We start from the raw sequence: 22,961 nt of genomic DNA, 5'->3' as shown, positions 1-22,961 counted from the left end.
GTACAGTACCTGTATATGCAATGAGATTTACATATGAGCTCCTGAGATCTCTTACTCCTATGGTGACCACAGTGATGTCATACTGAATGCCAGATACTAAATTTGTGAGCGTTGTGTTTAAAGAGGCGGTTTGATTCAAAGTCAGGTTGACCCCTGACTGATTGGATCTATACGACACTTCATAGGACACAGTCAACCCATCCATCGATAAGGGTTTCGACCACAGCAAAGAAATGGATGCATTAGTCTGACCGCTCACGCAAAGAGCTTCAGGCGGGTTAGGCTCTGAGGGGAAATATCACACACACAATCACTATGGATGGTCATGCAGATGTAATTAATGCATTAAGATTTAGTTTGATGTTCTTGTGACAAAATAGGGAGAAGCTTTTCTGACTCACTAGTGGCAATCTGCACTATGTTTGAGATGTTCTTCAGGACTCCACTGACAGAGGTGACAGTAATGTTGTGAATACGTCCTGCCATGAGGTTACCTATTACTGAATAGTTGGTGGTGGTGGTGATGATCTTTGTCTCAGCACCAGACACGCACACCTCATATGAGTCCACTTGACCAAGAGGGGCTGCCCAGACCACGGTCAAACTGCTGTTAGTGGAGTTCAGCACAGAGATATTCTCCACTTGTGCTGGACCTGAATATGGGTAAACAGACCTTCATTAACATACATGCACTACCGTTCAAAAGTTTGGGGTCAGTGGTAAGTTTAAGAAATGTAGATCAAAATTGATCAAAAGTGTCATTTATAATATTAGAAAAGACAGATTTTTCAAATAAATGCTGATCTTTTGAACTTTCTATTCATCAAAGAATCCTGAAAAAACATATCACGGTTGTGCAGAAAAATATTAAGCAGCACAACCATTTTCAACACTGAAAATAAATAATATTTCTTGACCACCAAAACAGCATATTTAGAACCATGTGGCACTGGTGGACTGAGTATTAAACATATTCATATTCAAATAGAAAACAGGCAATACAAATTCTAATGTTTCACAATATTTACTGTATTTTTGATCAAATTAACGGAGCCTGGAAGAACATAAGAAACTTCTTACAAAAAAACATTAAAACAAATTTACCGACCCCAAACTTTTAAACAGTAATGTAGAATTACATTCCACAGTCATTAGCATCTACACACAAACCTTGAATCGATTTACTCCACATTACAATAGATTCACATTAGAATTCACATTTAAACCCCCTATTCTCTTTTGCCTACAGTACTTACTTGTGTTTTGGGATATTTCAACAAAACGGCCCTCAGTGTTGTTATCAGTGGCCACTGAGGTGACTTTGAAGCTGTATTTGGTGCCAGGTAAAAGATGTGAGATTTGCATGGAGGTTTGATTAGTAGTGAGCAGGTTTACACCCCACGCTACTCTATAATACAGGCTAATGCCATTTGGAAGTATCCAGCTCAGGTTCACTGAGCTCACAGTGATGGAGCACACAGACAGGTTACTAACAGGCTCAGGGCCTGTCAGTGCAAGAGAGTGGACATGGGCATGTGTGAGTGCAAGAATGTCAACAAGGACACCCAAAAAATAACATTCTGTCATTATTTACTCTTATGATTAAACAGATGTTTGGCAGGCCATTCGTCCTGCTTTTCGCCGTTCAGTGAAAGTGGATGGGACTAAAGGCTGTCAAGCTTTAAAAAGGAAAAACTCTCAAATTTAATGCCATGGATGTCACATAAATAAATATAAATTTGGCATCAGTTGTGTCGTAACTGTCTTCATGCACAAAATTTGTATATGCATATTCACAAATAAGATGTGAGACCTGCAACAATGCAACTATGAAGCCATCATAGACTTAAAATATACAGCCCTGAGTAATATGGTGCACTCTAGAACTTGACAGACTGCTTAAAGAGCGAGAAGATGAGTACATAATGACAGAATTTCCTTTTATCATTCATGTTATTTAACTTATAATAAACGTTTAAAGTTTAGTGTTATATCTATTCATCTATTTTAATATTAATGTCATTGATACATATGTTTTTTTTATTGATTGATTGGGAGTGTAACTTACGCAGAGTAAAAGACTGATTGGTCAATGAAATCTGGCCTGTCCAGTTCAGATAGACTGATGTGGAGTTGAGCTGTGTGGGGGTAATATCTGTTATGCAAGTAGAGAAATATTGAGAGTGTGAGTGAATGAAAGAATGAGAAAAGTGAAAATGGTGATATGGTGAATATGAATGAGTGAAAAAGTCAGAAATAAATATTTTCTAATAATGCTCCTTTCTGAACAACAGTGACCTCATTGCTCAAAACCACTTAAAATCACTGAAAACATTTACATCTGATCAAATGATTTTTAGAAGTTTTAAAGACTTACTGGTAGAGAAGTTTCCACAGCACAAATCTGAACAGTTGATTTTTAAGAAATATGTGCTTCCAGGCTGCAGTCCAGTCACTATGATGCTTGTTGGAGTGTTTGTAACGCTGGCGTTCTGCACACTGCACAAAGAGCCATCTCCTACAAACATAGTGATGTCAAATGCTGTGCGGGTTATCTTATATTGGCACAGTGAACCTAAATAAAGACACAAAACCAGTGTACAGTTGGTAAAAGCCCCACAGTATTTGATGTTGCAAAACAGATTCAGTGGTTTAAGCTTAAAACTATTGGTAAATATTCGTTATCCAGGCAGCAAAATTATAGCAAAATACCTCCTTATTAGAAAGGAAATAAACACAACATAGCAGTTTGGAAACATTAACACACAGAGTTAAGGAGAGATGTATATTATCTTGTTAAGAGTATTACTAGGCATTGGTATAAGCAGGACATCCCCTATAGAGGATCTATTTCGAAAATACTGGAACAAATGGAATGGAATGTAAACAACAATCCATGACTTCACGCGACTCTATACTTGCCACAAAATGCATATTATTTTTCCTTCGATTAACTTTTTCTTGAAAAAACATCAATAAAAATGTTTAAAAGAAAAAAGAAAGGGACTTTAGAGATTATTATACTTACAGTCAGAGCAAACATGATGGATCTGGGGAAGAAAACAACATTGTAACTTGTCAAATGTATTACTTTTCTGTTGCATGCTTTAGAAAGTTTCAAAATACTACAAAAAAAACACACAAAAAAAACCTATTTCAGATACAGATCTATTATATGTACCACAGTGATCTCAGATGGGATCAATTATGGAAAAAAGAGCAAGTACGCACAAATTAGTAAAATGTTGCCAAAAAAACCCTGAAGTTAACTACGCAGTAGAAAGTCTATTAACACACATCCTGAGACAATACTGTTTGAAAAGCTCAAGAAGGCCTGAGAACTTAAACACATATATAAGCTATATTTACACATTACTAAGCAAAAATGTACACAACTGACAGATTTTGTTCCTGATAACCTGAAATTGTCATCATAAGTGCATGTCCACTGCGAGAGACATAATCTAAAAACAAATTCCAGAAATCATAATGTATGATTTTTTAACTATTTATTTGTATGATACAGCTGCAATAAAGTATTTGAACACCTGAGAAAATCAATGTTAATATTTGGTACAGTATTTGTTTGCAATTTTGACCAAAACGTTTGATTGGTCAAACGTTTCCTGTAGTTTTTCACCAGGTTTGCACACACTGCAGGAGGGATTTTGACCCACTCCTCCACACAGATCTTCTGTAGATCATTCAAGTTTCTGGCCTGTCACTGAGAAACACGAAGTTTGAGCTAAAGATTCTCTATTGGGTTTAGATCTGGAGACTGGCTAGGCCACACCAGAAGTGCAGTCCCAAGTGCAGTCTTTTTATTTAATCAGAATCATAAACATAAAACAAAGGCTTGGCTTGACTTGACTTGACTTGACTTGACTTGACTTGACTTAAACTTGACTTAACGTGACATAAACTTGACTAGACAAAACACTCACCGACAGCGGGTTACAACCAAGCCTGCAGTCTCCCTTTCATTTACTGAAGCTTTCGCGCCTCGATCGCCACCCGGTGACCGGTCCCAGTATAGCCGCCCCTCTGAGTTTTCTAATGGACGCGAGGCAAACTAAATAATAAAATTACACTTCAAATTTTTTTCCCCAAAGTTAGTTTATATCACTAAAGGCAATTATCATCACGATGATTTCATTTCAGGTGTTCGTTTTAAAAATAAGTTTAGTTTGAGTTAGTTATTTGATGCTATAAAAACGGGAGGTGTGACGTCATGATTGACAGCTGAGACTGATGGCTTCTCTGAGTGAAGTTGTCACTGAGGCACTAACGGACTTTTTTCGAAATTTTTGGGAGCAGATTGGAGCTTTAGCTTTAAATTCTACATTTCCATAACTGTTTATTTCACACCAACATAATTAATTGTTCTGCATCTGCGAGAGTGTGGGCGGGCCTTTGATATCGCAGCTGTACTTCCTGCTCTACTTCCTGCGCTCTACTGCGCAACTCCGGTCCCGAAATCGCTACTGCGCAGACTCGGTCCCAAGATGTCAGCGCCGTGCACCCCCGCCTGAAAGCTTCAAATATGGCAAGCGGAAACGGATGATGTCGAGTCGTCCATATTTTTTTACGGTCTATGGTTACAACATACAATAACTGACCAAGACTATAGCAAACATGAGGGCTAAATACACAAGGGCTAATGAAAAAACGAGGGACACCTGTGAACAATGATTAACCCATAAACCAATGAAAACAAGACACAAGCACGAGGCAGGAACACATGGGCGAGGGCATGGAATCACACCAGGAAGTGCATGACAACATAACAGTGAACATGAAAACCTAAAAACATGAAACATGAACCCAACACCAAAACACCCTGTGACAGATCCCCCCTCTATGGGCGGCCCCTGACACCCATACATAATCAAAACATCATAAAAAGTCTTGGGGGGCAGACTTGGGGGAGGGATGGTGGGCCAGGCCCGTGCCGAGGCACCGGACATGGACCCTGGCATAGCTGAGACGGGCCTGGGAGCGTGGGTGGACCTGGACCCTGTGGCGTGGGCGGACCTGGACCCTGTGGCGTGGGCGGACCAGGACCCTGTGGCGTGGGCGGACCCGGACCCTCAGGCATAGGTAGACCATCAAGCGTAGGCGGACCCGGACCCACAGGTGTAGGCGGACCCGGACCCGGACCCTAAGGAGTAGGCAGACCCGGACCCTCTGGCGTGGACAGACTTGGACCCTCTGGCGTAGTCGGACCTAGACCCTCAGGCATGGGTGGCCATGGCAGTTCACAGGGACATGGCGGTAGAGGCTGTTCAGGGGGCCATGGCAGTAGAGGCAGTGTACAACATACAATAACTGACCAAGACTATAGCAAACATGAGGGCTAAATACACAAGGGCTAATAAAAAACGAGGGACACCTGTGAACAATGATTAACCCATAAACCAATGAAAACAAGACACACAAGCACGAGGCAGGAACACATGGGCGAGGGCATGGAATCACATGACAATAGACCACATGACAAAACCAGGAAGTGCATGACAACATAACAGTGAACATGAAAACCTAAAAACATGAAACATGTTTTGCATGTTTCATGTTTTTAGGAAACATGTTTTGCAACACCAAATCCCCCCTCTATGGGCGGCCCCTGACACCCATACATAATCAAAACATCATAAAAAGTCTTGGGGGGCGGACTTGGGACGGATGGTCCTTCTCAAAAAATTAGCATATTGTGATAGAGTTCATTATTTTCCATAATGTAATGATAAAAATTAAACTTTCATATATTTAAGATTAATTGCACACCAACTGAAATATTTCAGGTCTTTTATTGTTTTAATACTGATGATTTTGGCATACAGCTCATGAAAACGTCTCGGTTACGTATGTAACCCTCGTTCCCTGAAGGAGGGAACAGAGACGTACGTCGGACTTAGACCGACGAATGGGGATCACTTCTGGGAGCCCCTATCAGCTTCGAGATTTAGAAAATGGGCCACTGAACATTGGCGTGCGTGCTTTGCATATCGCACCCCGCCCCGCTGCGCGGGTATAAAGTGGAAGCGATCACCACGCACCATTGTTTTCCACTGAGGAGCCGAACCGAGGCTCGAACTGCAGTGATGGTACAGCCACCGTGGCGACGGGACGTCACGTACGTCTCCATTCCCTCCTTCAGGGAACGAGGGTTACATGCGTAACCGAGACGTTCCCTTTCAGACGGTCACGTTCGACGTACGTCGGACTTAGACCAACGAATGGGGATCCCTATGGAATCCTGCCAAGGGAAAGACACGCGCTCGCCATAGGGAGCCGTACCGTGGAGAATACATATGGGACCACCGTGGGGGTCACTACATATGGAACCCAGCCTAACACAAGTTCCACACTGCATACAAGTGTTAGACCTGGCGTCAGATGCTCCGACTGCCGTGGGTTGCGGAGGACTCAACAGGGTTCGCCATGCTGGGAAACTCGACTGGAGCATATAAGCGCACATATCCGTTCCATGAGAAAGGGAGTGGCGCAGCAAGCCGACACTAGAACGGGCACTTCGGTGCTACCGACTCCGAGGAGTGAGTACACGGGAAGATACCGGTTCTACACGTAGTGCTATAAAATCTAGCGAACGTGTTGGGTGTCGCCCAGCCCGCAGCTCTACAAATATCTGTCAGTGAGGCGCCACGAGCCAGCGCCCAGGAAGAGGCTACACCCCTGGTGGAGTGGGCTCTAATCCCGAGCGGGCAGGGCACGTCTTGGGACTCATACGCCAAGAGGGTGGCATCCACTATCCAGTGGGCCATCCTCTGCTTGGAGACAGCCTTTCCCTTCTGCTGTCCTCCATAACAGACGAAGAGCTGCACTGAGGTCCTAAAGCTTTGCGTTCTGTCCACATACGTCCGAAGAGCTCGGACAGGACAGAGAAAAGCTAGGGCTGGGTCTGCCTCCTCCGAAGGCAGCACTTGCAGGTTCACCACCTGGTCCCAGAAGGGAGTGGTGGGAACCTTGGGCACATATCCGGGCCGGGGTCTCAGGACTATGTGAGAGTAGTCTGGCCCAAATTCCAGGCACGATTTGTCGACCGAAAATGCCTGCAGGTCCCCTACCCTCTTGATTAGGGTTGGGCATCGTTTTGATTTGAACGATTCTGATTCCGATTCCGATTCTTACTTTCGATTCCGGTTCTTTTCGATTCTCGATTCCGATTCTTTGAGGGGTGGAGTCAAAACATGTCACATGGATATTCAATGCTATTTTCAATACAACGGGGGAAAAACGCTGCATATACTGTCAATTAGATATTTTTTATATAATTTTTTTTTTTGTCTGTCTTTTGAAAGTCTAGGCAATCAAACATTTCTTCTGAAGAGATCACTTTATATGATAAAGCTTTTAAGCTTTTTCTCATATATAAACATTGATCAATTACTATTAAAATTATCTCACAAATATTTGTTAACTCAATGTATTTTTTACAACGGGGTAATTGTGTTGCAATAGTTTACACACAGCACAAGTAAGCTTGATTTTGAACGGTAAATTGAATAAACAAAGATACATATTACAAAAAATAGCACAAATAAATACAATAGAATAAAAGATATAAATGAAATAGACTGCTTTATTTTTTCAGGTAGGTCTAACATTCAGGTAAGAAACTGAATAAAAAAACGCAAAGTGGCTAAATAAATTTAAAATAACATTGGATAATGTTTTTGCAAAAAATTAAATAGTTTCATATAAAACCATTAAAGTTACACGCGTTGATCAGTCAAGAGCAGTGTGATCGTTTGTCTTTTTGTAGTTTGACTTTGAATGACTGCTGTCCCTTTAAGAACTGCCTCACTCATTGATCCTGAACACTGTTCCTGTTATTCATTCTTCATTTCTTCCTGAATTGTTTAAGACTGTGTTTACATACTGTTCACAATGTGCACTGAGAATTTGTTTGAGTGTATTTGACCAATAATAAGCTGTAAAAAGAAGCGAATATTTGCACTTGTATGTCAGGGGCGGCTTTATTACGGTAGGCTATGTGTGTGCGTGCGCTTCAGATGTGAGCTTGAAATCTGCGGGGATTCGTAGAATTATGTGCAATCCCGCGCGAAATTCAGACCGATCACACACACTAACACTAACACGCTGTCGTAAGGAAACGTCCAGCAGAACGCGCGTCTGTCGTGTTCAGAGGTTAACCGGCTGAGTGAGAATATGCGGCTGCGTGTCAACTCGCTGTCGGTCAGAGAGGAGAGGAGAGGAGAGGAGAGGACAGCAGCTGGGATCGATTGTGTAGGCTGAGCAGGCTATCGTATCTTTTCAGATATTTCAGTATCGATATTTTTGACAACACTAGTTGCACTGTTTCGACCCAGGCTTTTAAAAGTTAAATAAATTCACACTTCAGAGCCGCTTACCGGGCTTCCATGACTATAAGAACAAGCGGGCGCGCAAGCACCGGAAATCAGGTGGCCATGGAAACCAAAACTTGCGCGCTTGGAACCGAAGATTGGAACCGAAAATAAATTTTCTAAACGATTCCAATGGAATCGTTATTTTTTAAACGGTTCCAAGTTAGAACCGGTTCTCGATGCCCAACCCTACTCTTGATAGAGGCCAATGCAGTCAGGATTACTGTCTTCAGAGACAGAATTTTTAACTCCACTGACTGCAAAGGCTCAAAGGGAGGTCTCTGAATTGCACTAAGCACCAGAGAAAGGTCCCAAGAGGGTATAGAGGGGGGGGCGAGGCGGATTTAATCTCCTCGCGCCCCTCAGGAACCTGACGATCAGGTCGTGCTTCCCTAAAGACTTACCTTCTACTAGTTCGTGATGGACAGCGATAGCAGCCACATACACCTTGAGGGTGGAGGGAGACAGCCTTCTCTCCAACCCATCTTGTAGGAAGGAAAGCACGGCCCTGACCAAACATCTTCGGGGGTCTTCTCGATGAGAAGAGCACCAGTCGACGAATAGGTTCCACTTCAACGCATAGAGGTGCCTCGTAGAGGGAGCTCTAGTGGAAGCGATGGTGTCTGCCACAGCCTGTGGCAGGCTACCTAGAACCTTCTCCGTCCCGGGACCAGGGGTTCCCCGTCTCTGAGTCAGGAGGTCCTTCCTCAGAAGAATGGGCAAAGGAGGTGCTGTCGCAAGGAGCACTAGTTCCCGGAACCATGTCAACAGGACCTGCTCCTCGTCCTCCCTGACCATGCACAGTGTCTGTGCAAGAAGGCTCACTGGGGAAAACGCATGTTAGCGTAGGCCCCGGGGCCAGCTGTGTGTCAGCGCCTGTCAGGGTGACCGAATCCAGCTCCATACCGGGAAAAGGAAACCTCTGCGTCAGGCAGGGTTTGCTCTTCTCCCAGTTGACTTGAAGCCCCAACTGGCTGAGTTGCTCGAGCACCAAAAGCCCGAAGGGTGGGACCTCGCACTAATATGCTCGTTCGCCGAACACAGAGCGTGGAAACTGTCTGTGTTGCAGAAGAACCGAAAAATGAAAGTGCGTGCCCTTCAGGTCGATCGCTGCAGGCCAATCTCGGGAACGGATGCATCAGAGGACGTGTTCCTGCTTTAACATTCTGACCGGTAGCCTGAGAAGGGACCAGTTCAAGAACCGCAGATCCAAGATCGGTCGTAACCTGCCACTTTTCTTGGGTACAATGAAGTACGGGCTGAAAAAGCCGGTCTTCATATCGGCTGGAGGGACCGTTTTGGTCGCGTCCTTCGCTAGTAGGACTGCGATCCCCGCCTGAAGCACCAGGGCGAGCTTCCTCAACACAGAGGTGAAGAGACCGCCCCTGAGCTTGGGGGGACGCCGGGCGAACTGAATCGCATAGCCGAGTCTGATGGTGCGGATGAGCCAGCGGGACGGGAGCGCTAGCCAGGCCTCCAGCAACTGTACCGGCGGGACCAACGGCACCACAGACATACCCGCAGCGGGGCAGCGTGGCGGCATGCAGGGACCTGACCCGGACGGCGCGGAGGCTGCCCATGGTGGGGTCTGCGTGCGCGTGGCAACACCTACCTGCTTCCGCTGAGGGGGCGCGGAACAGTGGGGAGGCCGCGTTGGGGCGTCCCGCGTGCCCCCTGCTGGCAATTGAAGAGGCGCCTGAGGGCGGCATGGCATGGAAGCATTGCACACCGCCAGGCGCGCTCTCTAGGCACCCAGAGATTTTGGAAACTGCTCTTCTGTGGAGTCTTGGGTACCACTGTGGCCAGTGGCGGGACAGATGTTATTGTCACAGGAAAGCCCCCCGGCCCTCCTCCGGGGGGAAGAAGTGGTGCTGCTGCCACTTCCTGTCGAGCAGGATCCTCCATCTCTGGGTGGCCCGTCTCAGGGTCTCTTACGACGAGAGAGGAAATGCCCATAAACACTCTTTCAAGGTGCAGATCCAGTCATCCGTGAACACTTCTGGCGCGCCCTATGGTTGCGCCGCGCTCCATTTTATTCCTATGGTTAACGTCGAGCGACTTCCAACGCTTCAGCACAGCATTCCGGGAAGGCAGCGATGCATTTGAACCGATTTGAACGCAGAAATGACGGGAAGCTTCACAACATCGCTTTAGTCGCGTCGCAAAGTGGATCTCCACCGTTCACTGCTGTCAGGACTTTACCAAATCATAACAAAGAAGTGTGTATTTGACAGAGCGGTCCCAGCGAGGTTCGGTCCTGCTTTGGAAGCAGCCGGTGAGTAAAACTGCTTCAAATGTCTATCCTGTTGTCACGTGAGTAAACATCAGTAAACGTCACGATCGCGTGCTTCGTCATTCAAATGCACTAACGGACTCCATTGTTGTATAACGTATAACCAATGAGATCATCTATGTATAACATTACATTAGACTCAAATTATTATTATCTTTTCCTTTTAGTCCGACCGACTTGCCGGTTGTAAATTTGCATTAAGACCGACCAATTTCTTTTTTTACTCTTCAAACAACTAATACAAAAGTAATAAAATAATATGAAATATATTTTAGTAAGTATTATAAATATATAAATTGCCTGGGTCTACATACAAACGAAGGCTACGTTCTTTATTTTATAGAAAAACCCATGACGTCATCTATGTTTACACTAAGGTTAACGGATGTCTATGGCCTGCACGTGCGTGCGTTTCGGCTCATTCTCTCATTCACTGTAACGTTAGACTATTAAAGCCCTGTCGGAGATTTCGCCGCATTTTGTGACAGGAGTCAGGAGACAGGAGGACCATGGACACATTACACACACCAGGCAAGTGCACTGCAGAGGGGAGGGCTTTGGGGGTTTGAGCCCCTGCCCTTTTTGAAAATTAATCAAAAGTGCCCCTCTCAACATTCATCATGTTGAGCCATGTTTATCTTGTCTCTGTCAGTCTGAAATATCGTTGTCATAACGCGTTGCTATGGGTAGCGTGTGTTTTGCTCGACCGCAGCGCTTGGTGGGAGCGGCGGCACTGGTTGTAACTTGAAAATTAATGCTTTATGTATGGTTCGATAATAAAAGAAAAACGTGGGCAAAACGGTCTATCTTTGTAAACTGTCATTTCGCCGTCATCACCCAGTATATTCGCCAGAAGATGCGAATGAGAACTCTGCAGTGTGAGAAGCTGTCTCTCTGCGCTCGTACAAAAGCGTGCGCACGTCTCACAGCGCGCAAATATTGAGTTCTTCAAGTCTTGCACTTCAACGGACAAACTCACAGAAAAAGTATATCAACATGTCGATCTTGATGAGTATCCAAGCAGACATAGTCTGATGCCTTAAGTGAACTGTATACAGTTGAGAAAGACGAGCATATCCCTGTATTAGGTCTTAAAGGGGCAGTAGCCTTCTGCTGTCTGTCAAACAAAAGATAAGGACATCACTCACTACTCTTGATTGAATAGCTTTTGTAATTTTAAAAAGGATGGATCTTTAATTTAAACAGTTAGATGTGCAGTTATTTTACACTTGATTCATTTATTCAATTTCTCTACCTAAAAACTAATGTTAGACCTACCTGAAAAAATCTGAAAAGCATTGTTTATTTTATTAGTATCTTTGCTCAAAAGTATTTATTTGTGCTGCTGCTTGTATTTAAGTTTTTTGTTCTTATTTTCTTTATTTTTATTTGACAGTAGTTCTTTCTTTCCCTGAGCATGGCAAATAACAATAATTAATTACATTTTTATAGTGCTTTTCTAGACACCCAAAGCGCTTTACATATAGAACTGGGGAATCTCCTCAGCCACCACCACCAAATACCAAACCGTTCTGAAACCGTGAACCTGAAACCGTGATACAAACCAAGCCGTGAGCAATTACACCCCTAGTGTAACATATGTATGGGGGTGTCACAAAATTAGAAAATTTTCAATGGGTACCATGACTGAAAAAAGGTTGGGAAACACTGATTTAGTGAATGGCTGTGGCTCGACGGCAAGAAAAACAATCCAAACAATCACAATTTTTAAACCTTTTCCATCAATAATGTTAATCAAAGCTATTATTCTAAATGTAGGCTGTCAAGAAGGAGGAAAGAGGGGCAGTGTCTCTCCAAAAAAACAGACAATACATAATATTACAAAAATAAAATAACGTCTAAAAAAAATGCTCTGCCATTGTCTGTGATGTTTGTTTACTGCAATATTTACCAGTAAAGAGTAGGTTATAGCTGCTTAATTAATTGAATTCATTAAAAAAAAATCTTTTTAATATTATACACTAGTCTATATCACCAGATGCGTTGGTTTAGCAACAAGTGCAAGCCACTTCAGAGACACAGATAGTTGCGTGTTCTGAGTTAACACAATCGAGCGTAAAAATACGAATACATATACATATCATATACAATACATATCACTGGGAAATACTAAAAAGGGAAGACAGCGGGAAAAGAGCTAAAATACCTGAGAAACCCAGAAAAAAAGGGAGGGTTGACAGCTATGAGTCAATGACAGCTAGCAGTGGTTGGAACCTTTTCTTAATGAATGTACCTGAAATTTATGCAATAAACATGTTTTTGACAAATATTTCAATTTGTTTGTGGTCTATATAGCCTGCAATTATCCTATGCGCCCGAAAGCACGGCTTGAAGACCCAGTCAGTTTAAATTCATACCTACGTAATCACCATCACCAAAAATGTACTTTTTTTTTTTTTACATTAAAATTTGAAAGAAAAAAAATTTGACCTACCTACCGACCCTTTTTAAAAAAAATTGTACTGTTACTGCAAACCAAAATATTTTTAAGGATGGCCCCATAAACCAAATCATGTCCTCATAAACTGCGAGTAAAGACACACAAATGTTGACAGACCACTAAATACAGTACATACCACAGAGACGGACGTCCTGCTGTTGCTGTTTCTCCTGTTCAATTTAATTCAGCCTCCGAATGATTCGGGATCATATATCTATTAGCTGAGATAGCCATGGGTTTCTCCACGCTTGAGGACGTCACCGCTTTGCGCTCGTCATTCTTTAGCTCCGCCCACACGATACGCCTCCAGGCACTCTGTTTTTTCCGGAAAAATTCGGTACAGCTCATATTTCTTTTATAAATATAATAAAACTAAAGACATTTCGGAGATATGAAGGATGCAATACTACTCTATAGGTACTCAAGATTGACATGAGATTGACTGAAACTGAGAGTGCACGAGCACCCCCCCCCCCCCCCCCATTCAATTTTTCATCCTAGGGCACCTTTAAAAAAATCATATATTGTGATTTCTGGATTGTTTTTTTAGATTATGCCCCTCACAGTGGACATGCACCTACAATGACAATTTCAGACCCCTCCATTATTTCCAAGTGGGAGAACTTGCAAAATAGCTGGGTGTTCAAAATACTTATTTTCCTCACTGTAGATGTAGAAGCAGTTAATGCCAGGCACTTAAATTTCTTTATTCTGCGTACTTCCCCATCTCAGTTCTCCTGAGCAATATTTTCATTGGTCTGTTATGAAACTGACACCTACTGCCCGGCTATAATTGGTTTGCTTATCGAGGACATCCTTTTTGTCAGATTTGTAAAGGAAATAAGATCTCTTTTTTTCTGCCTGGCCACAACTTCCATATTGGTAACAATAATAGTTTTCTACTTGGTTAGATTTATTGTAGAAACTAACAAAAATCTTAATAAAAAAATATATAAGTATGAATAAAAACAACAGATAAAACAGATTTCAACTATATGCACCTTTTTTTTAACCACTTCAGCTCTGCACCCCCTCTTGCATCATCATAATCTTTTTAAAAAATCTATAACTCGTGCACCACAAAACTAGACATATATGGAATCATTTGAAAGATTAGAACATCAGCTTCCTTAATAACCCAATAACTTCTGCATTTATATTACATAGAAGAAAATAATATGGTCTGAATTCGACCCCCCCTTGAGAAAACCATGCAAATAATATAAAATTTCATATTTTTATCATATTTTAACACACCTAAAATAGACAAATCATATATCAAATGAAAGCTATCCGCCTCAGGAATATCACTGAGCAGATCCAATAATCCAATCCAATAATTTTCACTGATCCAATAATTTACAGTAAATTTATTATCAAAAGAATCACAAAGATGGAAATGACTCCTTTGAACAAGCAAATACATGAGTCATATTCCTGTTCGGATCACAAACTCGTTGTAAAGCTACTAGCCTCAAAAGCTATATCAGCTTGTTCCCTAGGTTGTTTGCTTCAAAATGAGACTATTTTTACATGTCTGTGAGCAAGTATGTAATATGTTACCGATGTCCAGATCAAAACATGTGATGCAGGCCCTGTCCACACGAAGCCAGCGCTTTCCCAATCCGATCTTTTTTTCCCCCTCGTTTCAAGAAATATCTGCGTCCACACTCCACACGAGATAACAAAAACTGACTAAAAACGATGTAGTTTGCATGCCAGGCCAATGTGTGGCGCTGTAATTCTGCCACAGAAATACACTAAAAACGGAGAAGAAGAGTTGTGGCTAGCAGGGGTATAGCAGTGGTCGGAGGTGAGGCAAAATCTCACAATAAAATAACAATAAATACATTTGCTACTAAACAGATGTGTTTTATTAACACCCACCCCAACATAATGGGTTGGTTAATTAAATGACGCAATATTGATGTGCGCATGCCCAGTGCCCGTAGTTGTATCCCTTACCTCTTTCACCATGCTGGACGTAGTGTGATGACATCGACGTTTCAGAAAATATACGGATTCGCTGTACACACGAAAACGGAAGATGATCGTTTTCAGATTTATCCGCTTTGGGACCGGGTTTCGAAAAATATCGGATGCATGCTTCTAAAATGCCGGATCCGTGTGGACGAAACGCTGATACGGTACAAAATGTATACGTATACAGCTAAACGCGTCTCCGTGTGGACGGGGCTGCAGACAAATACTCTTATTATTGCTATTATTATTGTTTTGATGATGTCATCACATATTGCATCATGCGACAGTAAAGCTGAGAATCTCAGCTCTTTATAGACATGTGGATCATGATTCTAGACCAATCAGAGCCCGAGATCTCCCTTTACAAAGTTGAAGAGGCGGAGCCTTCTTTTCGGTTTATAACTTTTATACACAATAACTTTTATTTGCAAGGAGATATGAAGAAAATTATTTTTTCCCCTGTTTAGTGCTAATTTATAGAATCAACGGAAACTTCCAAAAAGCTTGGATACCAAAAAGATTTTAAAAAAATATAGATTTTTAAATAAATTATTTAAAAAATAAATCAAAATATGTATTTTTTTTATATATGTTTATCATAAAATTGTGAATAGATACAATAGAATATATGCAATATTCCACCACTGTGTTAACATTTCGAGTTTTTTCTGTAAAATGAGAATATTTTTATCAATTTACTCCAATGTATGTGGGTAGGGCGCTCTTTTAAATTCAGATATTCCTAATTCTCAAAAAAATGCAAAATGTGCTGCAGAGCTGAAGTGGTTAAACAGTCGACAACCTTTTTTTTAAATCAAAATGCACTCATTTGTTTGTTTACAAACTTTTTAACCATCATGAGTAACACACAACAGACCTCATCTGAGTTCACACTATGATAAAAAAGAGCATATGTGGTTTTAGTCACATTAAGTATTAACTAATTAATTCCAATCGACACATTGACAATAAAGCATTCCCAAATTTAAACAAGATTCCCTGGAAAACAGATACAAAGGAAAACCTGACTCAACTCTCATCACTGGACTAGACACTGCCACTTCAAATCAGAAATTTCAACTACATGATCATTTGAATGCTAAATCCTCTTTCAGAGTTATTCAATGCATCATTTGAATGTTGGGATGTGAATGTTGATGCCGCACCTACAGATTTCTGTTGATAATATGATAACACCTCAATTAAATAATTTTTAAAAAAGTATCTAAAAGTCATGTAACATTAAAAAGCCATTATGACCTGTACATAGACATAAAATCCAAATTTTCATACCAAGTTTTGTTACACGAATAGGAACAACGATTATATTGTTATATTGATGATCATTGGAAATGACCGATCATAGAAATGGAACACCGTGCACAAAACTTTACGGACACGCACAAATGAAGTGCCAATTGGGATGGGGCCAGGGCATATATAGTCTGACTAGTAAATTAATGATATCCCTATTTTTGGTAAACTAAACTTTTTCTACTTCAAACACTGCTGAAAGAGTCAGCAAGCACCTTATCAAGACTTTTTTTCAGATTTGATTATTTCCTGGTAAAAGACATGCTGTATTATTGATTTCGTGTCAACATCATCTACAAGTAATGGCAATATAAGGCAAAAAAGAAATGTATTAAGATATTAATAATATATTATTAAGATTCAGGAACTTATTATATAAAATTAAAGTTAAAAATAAGAATTAAAAACTTATTTGAAACTATTTTCTAAGTAGCTGTTGGGACTAAATCAGCTTACGCCTGAACAGACCCTTATAACATTTCCTGGGTTCTCAGAAGTGGAAGTCGTCAATATAGCTGGGTAAACTTCTATAATATTCAGGGTTCACTAATGCTGAGTGTCTTTGGAAAGTCATTACTAAATAAATCATTAATACCAATTTAAAAAAAAAGATATTTTTGTAAAAAATGTTTTAGTGCACCAAAAGGCCATTTCCAATTCCAGAGTTTAGGTCATAAACTTTTCATTAGTGTACAGCTGTAAGCTGCGGCTTCTTGGTAACGTATTAGGTGTGTATATATACCTAATATATTACCAAGTACCTGCAGCTTACAGCTGTACACTAATGAATAATACTGATCTGCCAACATTTTCGCTATATGATAAATTAAATTAAGCTGATAACATCACTGTTTTCTCCAGAATAACTGTACAGCAAAATAAAATTGTTGCAATATTGTCCTGTTTAGACACTGTGAAGCTGCTTTGAAGCAATCGTCATTGTAAAAGCACTATATAAAAAGTTGATTGATTGATTGATTGATAATGAAAAGGACCTAAATTCTGGAATTGGAAATGGCCTTTGAGTTCCATTTGGAAATCTTACTCATACACTTGGTTTCTATGGACTCTTCTTCTTATCTACAGCCTTACATATCGGCCTTTCCACAGGCCGCAGGAAAGAGGCCTTACCCAGGATGTCACTTCAATTCCACTAATAGCATATAATGCACTTGTCCAGATATCACCATATAAAAGCAAACTAGAAAAAAATATAATATATATAATTATACTAACAAACATACACAGATCAAAAAAATACACAGTCTGTCATATATATTCTGCTGCAGCTACTACTACTACCACTAAAAATATATTTGTTGACATGTCAAATGCACAGTTAGTGTCTAAGCTTGTAATGTGGACAACACAGTGACCCACGGTTGTCTGATTATACATGCTGGACAACCAATAAAAATCACATTATGTAGCCCCATTAGTCCTGTATCAGTAAAACAAAACATGGCATGTTTAAAAATAATAATAATATTACTTTAGTACAACTTTTAAAGTGCATTGTAAACAGTACATGAGGTAAATTTTGGTTGGGTCAAATTAGATCTAATTTAAGATACCTTAAGTATATTAAAGTGCATTTTCAAAAGTGCGAAGTGAACAAAGTAAATGCTGCATGACTGGGGAAGTTAAGTACCGAAAGCAGGCTCAAGGGTTCAGAAAGCTTCAGCAAATTTCCTTAAGTCAAACTAAAGTTGTTCTCTGAGGATGCCCAATATGTGCAAGACATCACTTTTAAAAACGAAAGCCTGAAACTTCCTCATTTTAAAGCATTTTTGCAATACATCCTTTTGTGTTGGATGATTGTCCCCATCTAAAAAAGGTCAGATATCTTAAAATTCTTCACAGAGAGCTCATCATTATATCTGTCTGTTGAATGTAGTGGCGTTAATAAAGAGGGTTGCATGTACTAGGGTATGTACAAAGAACATTGTTGTTTACTGTCTGAAATGTTTATGATTATATTCCATGCCACATTTGCATCATTATAGATATCCGATTTTAGGCCACAAAGTATATGCAAATACATGATGGCAGACACCATATTTGCATATTACTGTTACTTCTCTATTTGGTCAAAGAATAGATAAACCTACAATCTTTCCCAAGCCATGATGAAAGACTACCTCACATAACAACACCTCTGAGTGTGTGTGTGTGCGCGTGCGAAGAGAGAGAGAGAGAGAGAGAGAGAGAGAGAGATACATTTGATCTTTTGTACATGTATAAAATCCTTTTTAAAAGTTTAAAAAAATATATAGTTTAAAAATAGATTTAGTAAAACAGAAATGAAATGCAAGGCGTGTCATTTAGGACAGTCAGAGAAAGGGCAGAGGAAATGAGAGTAAGTAAGATATAGACAGACAGAAATCTACATGAACGCAGCTAAAATTTACCTGCCTGAGATTATTTACAGTTGAAATACATGTAATATTAGTCTAATGTACAGTAATTGTACACAATATCATTGTTGTAAATTAATTGTACATTGCCTTGTCTACTAGCTTTAATTGCAAATTAGCATAAATGTTACATTATTGTTGTACAATTTTATGATGCCTGACATTTCAAGTTTGTACGCACTTTAACGAGCCATGACATACAATAAACCATTGAATACTGTGAATGAATGGACCAGAATTTACACTGAACACAGAACTGTGTGAGAGTGTGTGAGTATAATCTATTCCACCCTGGTATATGCCAGAATCCTTCTACAAGAGGGCATTATTAACTGGATGCAAGCATTTTTGCGAATTAACAGAGCCTAGCTTTATCTGACAGACGATTTAATTTCCAAACTTGGGGAAATGCATGGAATTTCCAAATTTTAGAAAGTACATTTTCAAGCACATTGCACAATTGTGGCCAGTGCTTCTGTTTTATTTACTTTTTCATTAAATCACTGAGCATCAGTGTTTCGGAAAAGCAACTTAAATTTTAACTAATTAAGCTATTAAAAAAGTACCAAAAATTACTAACAAGCTACATAACAAGAATGGCTATAGTAATAAGAAATGCAATATATTGTAGGCCTGTAATTGCAAAACTGTAATTTGGTTAAAATGTTTATTTAAAAAACAAAAATAAAAATTCAAAAGACAACAGTAAAATTATATTGCAGAATGCAGATGGTTATTTAAAAAACACACAACAAATATGACATTTTAAAGAGAAAGCTTCTAATTAGATCATATCAATGTTGGATATGTTTGCACCAGCTCTGTGATGTATACCACTTTCTACAAAATAGCATCGCCTAATGCACTGTAAAAAAAAAAAAAAAAGAAGAAGAAAAAAAGTTCTCCAATTGAAAATGTTCTAGTGACTGATCACATCAATTTTTTTCAGTTGGACCAAATAGAAATTCTGTGAGTTGATGCAATTTAATTCACAGAAATTTAGTTTGGCTAACTGAAAAATTTAGATGTGATCAGTCACTTAAAAAAATTCAATTGGAGACCTGAATTTTTTTTTTACAGTGTGCTTTAAAGCCGCAAATATAATAACTATTTATAGGCCTACTGTAATTAAGATATGTATTTTAAGAAATGTATTAAAAACAGAAAGACGTAGCCTATAGTTTTAGCCTTACTCAAAGGCCATGGAAACAGGCAAGTTCGTTACGCATTATTGATGTTCTTGGTCGGTTTGATTCTTATTTATTAAATACAGACAATTGGCCGATGACACATTGATTAAAATTAAGATACAATTTCTAAAACGAAATTCATATTAAAGAAAGGCTTTCTACAAAACTAAACTTAATGAAGTGGTCAAAATCTGATTCATGTCTCCCAACATATTTCGCATCTTATGATCTTGTTCATGGTGTTTACGTTTCAACAAAAATGCAATAAAAAAATGATAATATAGGCTACTACTTAAGCATAAACATTAACCAAAATAGGCTATACATTTTCTTAACCCTCTAGCTGAAGAAGGCATCAGCGTGTTGTGATAAATTTTTTCCTCAAGACAGTGGAAATAATTTTTGGCCATACAGATAAATGTGTATGTGAGACATAATTATAAACTATAAATTGTCTACTTTTATTTGTGTACACTCACATTAATGGCAATGGTCATTAATAAGTACACCGGTAGAGTGTAAATGATGTGTGATTATCGAATCTCAAAGCAGCGCATTTCGTTTGTGCAAGTCCCAAATCCTGCGGAGTCACTTCATCATCGTATCAACAACGTTAATAAGTGTGATTAAGGTCTAGACATGTCTGTAACGCACTCCGATAATGCAACTAAAATAGCAATACTCCACGTCTTAATTCGATTTCTGCTTGCTTCAATTATGACTTTAGCTGGATTAACTTATTAAGGTCATTAGAAATCACTGTTTACATGGTGGTTTCTTAATCAGAGTATTGTCTTAATCAGTTTAATACGTTTTGTTGTCCATCATGTAAACGTAGGCTATTGACTAAGATTGTTATGTGGTGTATGTTTAATATTTCCTTTAAGTTTAAAGTATGCAAAGTTCTAATGCATAGGCCTGAATATATGCTGAAGTCTTTCACCTGTATGTAAAAGGTTTTTGTCATCGTCTTGTCATTTGTATTAAGCGAAATACAAAAAAAACCTATTTTGTTGAATATACATATATTTGGCTAAATATAATTTAAATATAATTCATCTGTTGAATGTAGTGTGTACCTTAGCTGCTTTTATTAAAATATATATATATATATTATGAAGTAACTCTGACGTCATAAATATAGATTATTTTCTTAGCACCCCCACATATTGGTCCAGCCCCCCTTATAGCACCGGTAGAGAAAAATTACAGGTGCTTTGCATGATATTAGTACAGATAAAAAAATATATAAATAACATATTGTAAACATATTATTCCAAATGTGTCCAACTGTGACAGTCACATGACACTGTAGAACTTGAAATTTCACAAAAAGATGTTGTGTTGCCATAGTTGCAATGGTATCAGACCATACTCTGATATGTTCAATGACACAGAATGATTACCATATTTATGTAACAATCATAAAAACATGGCGATAACAAGGTACATTTCGGTACTTTTAATGTTTTGATACTTTTAGACCAAAAAAAAAAAAAAGAAGAAGACAGACAGACAGACACAACCTGACGGGTTGAAATAATATCATGGAAAATGCTGGTTTGCTCTGGGAATTTTAAAGTGAAAAGAGTAAAATGTCTTGTAATTCATAAAAAAATATTGACTAAATAAAAGAAAAATCATAATTGTGTGGGAAAACCGATGAGGTTATTAAACTGTTTGCAAATATGTTTTTCAGTGTAATTTTTTAAAATGACAAATAATTTGTAATAATGCACACAAAATTATGTGAGAACATTTAATTTAATTAAAGAATAATTGAATATAGCAAACTATATTTGCCTTCACCCTTGTGCTAGAAGAGGCTCTAGTATGAATGGTGGATAGATGAATACAGCAATTTATAAGTCTACTTGTATGAATTTTTAATCCATGGACTGTAGTTATTCACCCATACAGCTAAAATGGCCTAGTGCATGAAGAAAGGGAAAAAAAAATCTCAGTAAAGTACTGCAGTAAAATGATTCTTCTTCAAATAGCAACACCACCCATAATAACATTATCACAAAAGATGGATGCAGTGATTAGAAATGAGAAGGGTTCGGTGGGGGTAAGAGGTGGGGATCTACACCATTTTCTTTCCCTGTTCCGCAGCTCTACGTCACAGTTTCCCCTTTTCTCTTCTACTGCCCACAGCGGTTTATTCTTTCCTAAATGGGCTGGGCATTATTTTCATGAGACATTCATGCAAAACACTGTCCTGTTCCTGATGGTGTTAATTGCTGCACATCAAGGATTAAAGGTACTGTCTTGACACGCACATTTGTGCACGAGGAGAGAACAGAGATTTCCTCTATATCAGGCCGTGGAATCATTTTTTTGGTTTCTTGTGAATCAGTGCCATTCCTTAAAACCACAGGCCTTATCTACGTTTGGACCAAACTGTCCATGACGTCTCCACCCAAGTTATACCAGCTAAAAAGATTATTGGTAACATTTTAACCAGGCACTGCTTCGGTTTCAGAAGTAGCAGGTATAAAACGACAACACAAAAGTATTTTGAAACAACAGAAGTAAACTTCATGTCAAAGGCTATCACAGCATCATAAAGGTGGGAAATAGGGGTCAGAATCCCGTGGGCAAGGTTGAATATTATAAGAGAAGAAATAGGGGTCAGAACCCCTTGAGGTTGAATATTATAAGAAAAAACTATTTAATCCATAAAGCATTGTCAAGAGAAAAACTATCCCAGAAATGACTGCTGTCAGCTTGCCAATTTCTATCAGACACACCAACGCATACTGAGATGATCCTAAGAATTTGCATAGATAATTGTTGCACTTCTGGTTAAACTGAACATCATGGAAAAAACTTCACGCATATTTAAAACCACGATTAAGCATTAAACAACTGCTTAAGCAAGTAATTTTCATTTAACAGATAGATAGATAT

General features: G+C 39.4%; 1 protein-coding gene across 4 annotated transcripts in view; it reads right to left on the bottom strand.

The window, feature by feature from the left end:
* Positions 1-22,961, bottom strand: part of ptprja (protein tyrosine phosphatase receptor type Ja) — a 38,502-nt gene that overhangs the window by 14,664 nt on the left and 877 nt on the right. For 2 of the 4 annotated variants that reach the window (XM_067438993.1, XM_067438965.1), the window contains exons 2-7: positions 3,029-3,050; positions 2,378-2,575; positions 2,069-2,155; positions 1,257-1,505; positions 402-653; positions 10-285 (exon numbers count right to left, since the gene is read on the bottom strand). In XM_067438993.1, coding sequence (XP_067295094.1) covers positions 10-285; positions 402-653; positions 1,257-1,505; positions 2,069-2,155; positions 2,378-2,575; positions 3,029-3,050 — 1,084 coding nt within the window. The remainder of the gene's footprint in view (positions 1-9; positions 286-401; positions 654-1,256; positions 1,506-2,068; positions 2,156-2,377; positions 2,576-3,028; positions 3,051-22,961) is intronic. The other 2 variants (XM_067438975.1, XM_067438985.1) reach the window with 2 other exon arrangements.

Source organism: Pseudorasbora parva, chromosome 1 (assembly GCF_024679245.1).
Source record: "Pseudorasbora parva isolate DD20220531a chromosome 1, ASM2467924v1, whole genome shotgun sequence".
Lineage (NCBI taxonomy): Eukaryota > Metazoa > Chordata > Actinopteri > Cypriniformes > Gobionidae > Pseudorasbora > Pseudorasbora parva.
This window is presented reverse-complemented; position numbering and strand designations above follow the sequence as displayed.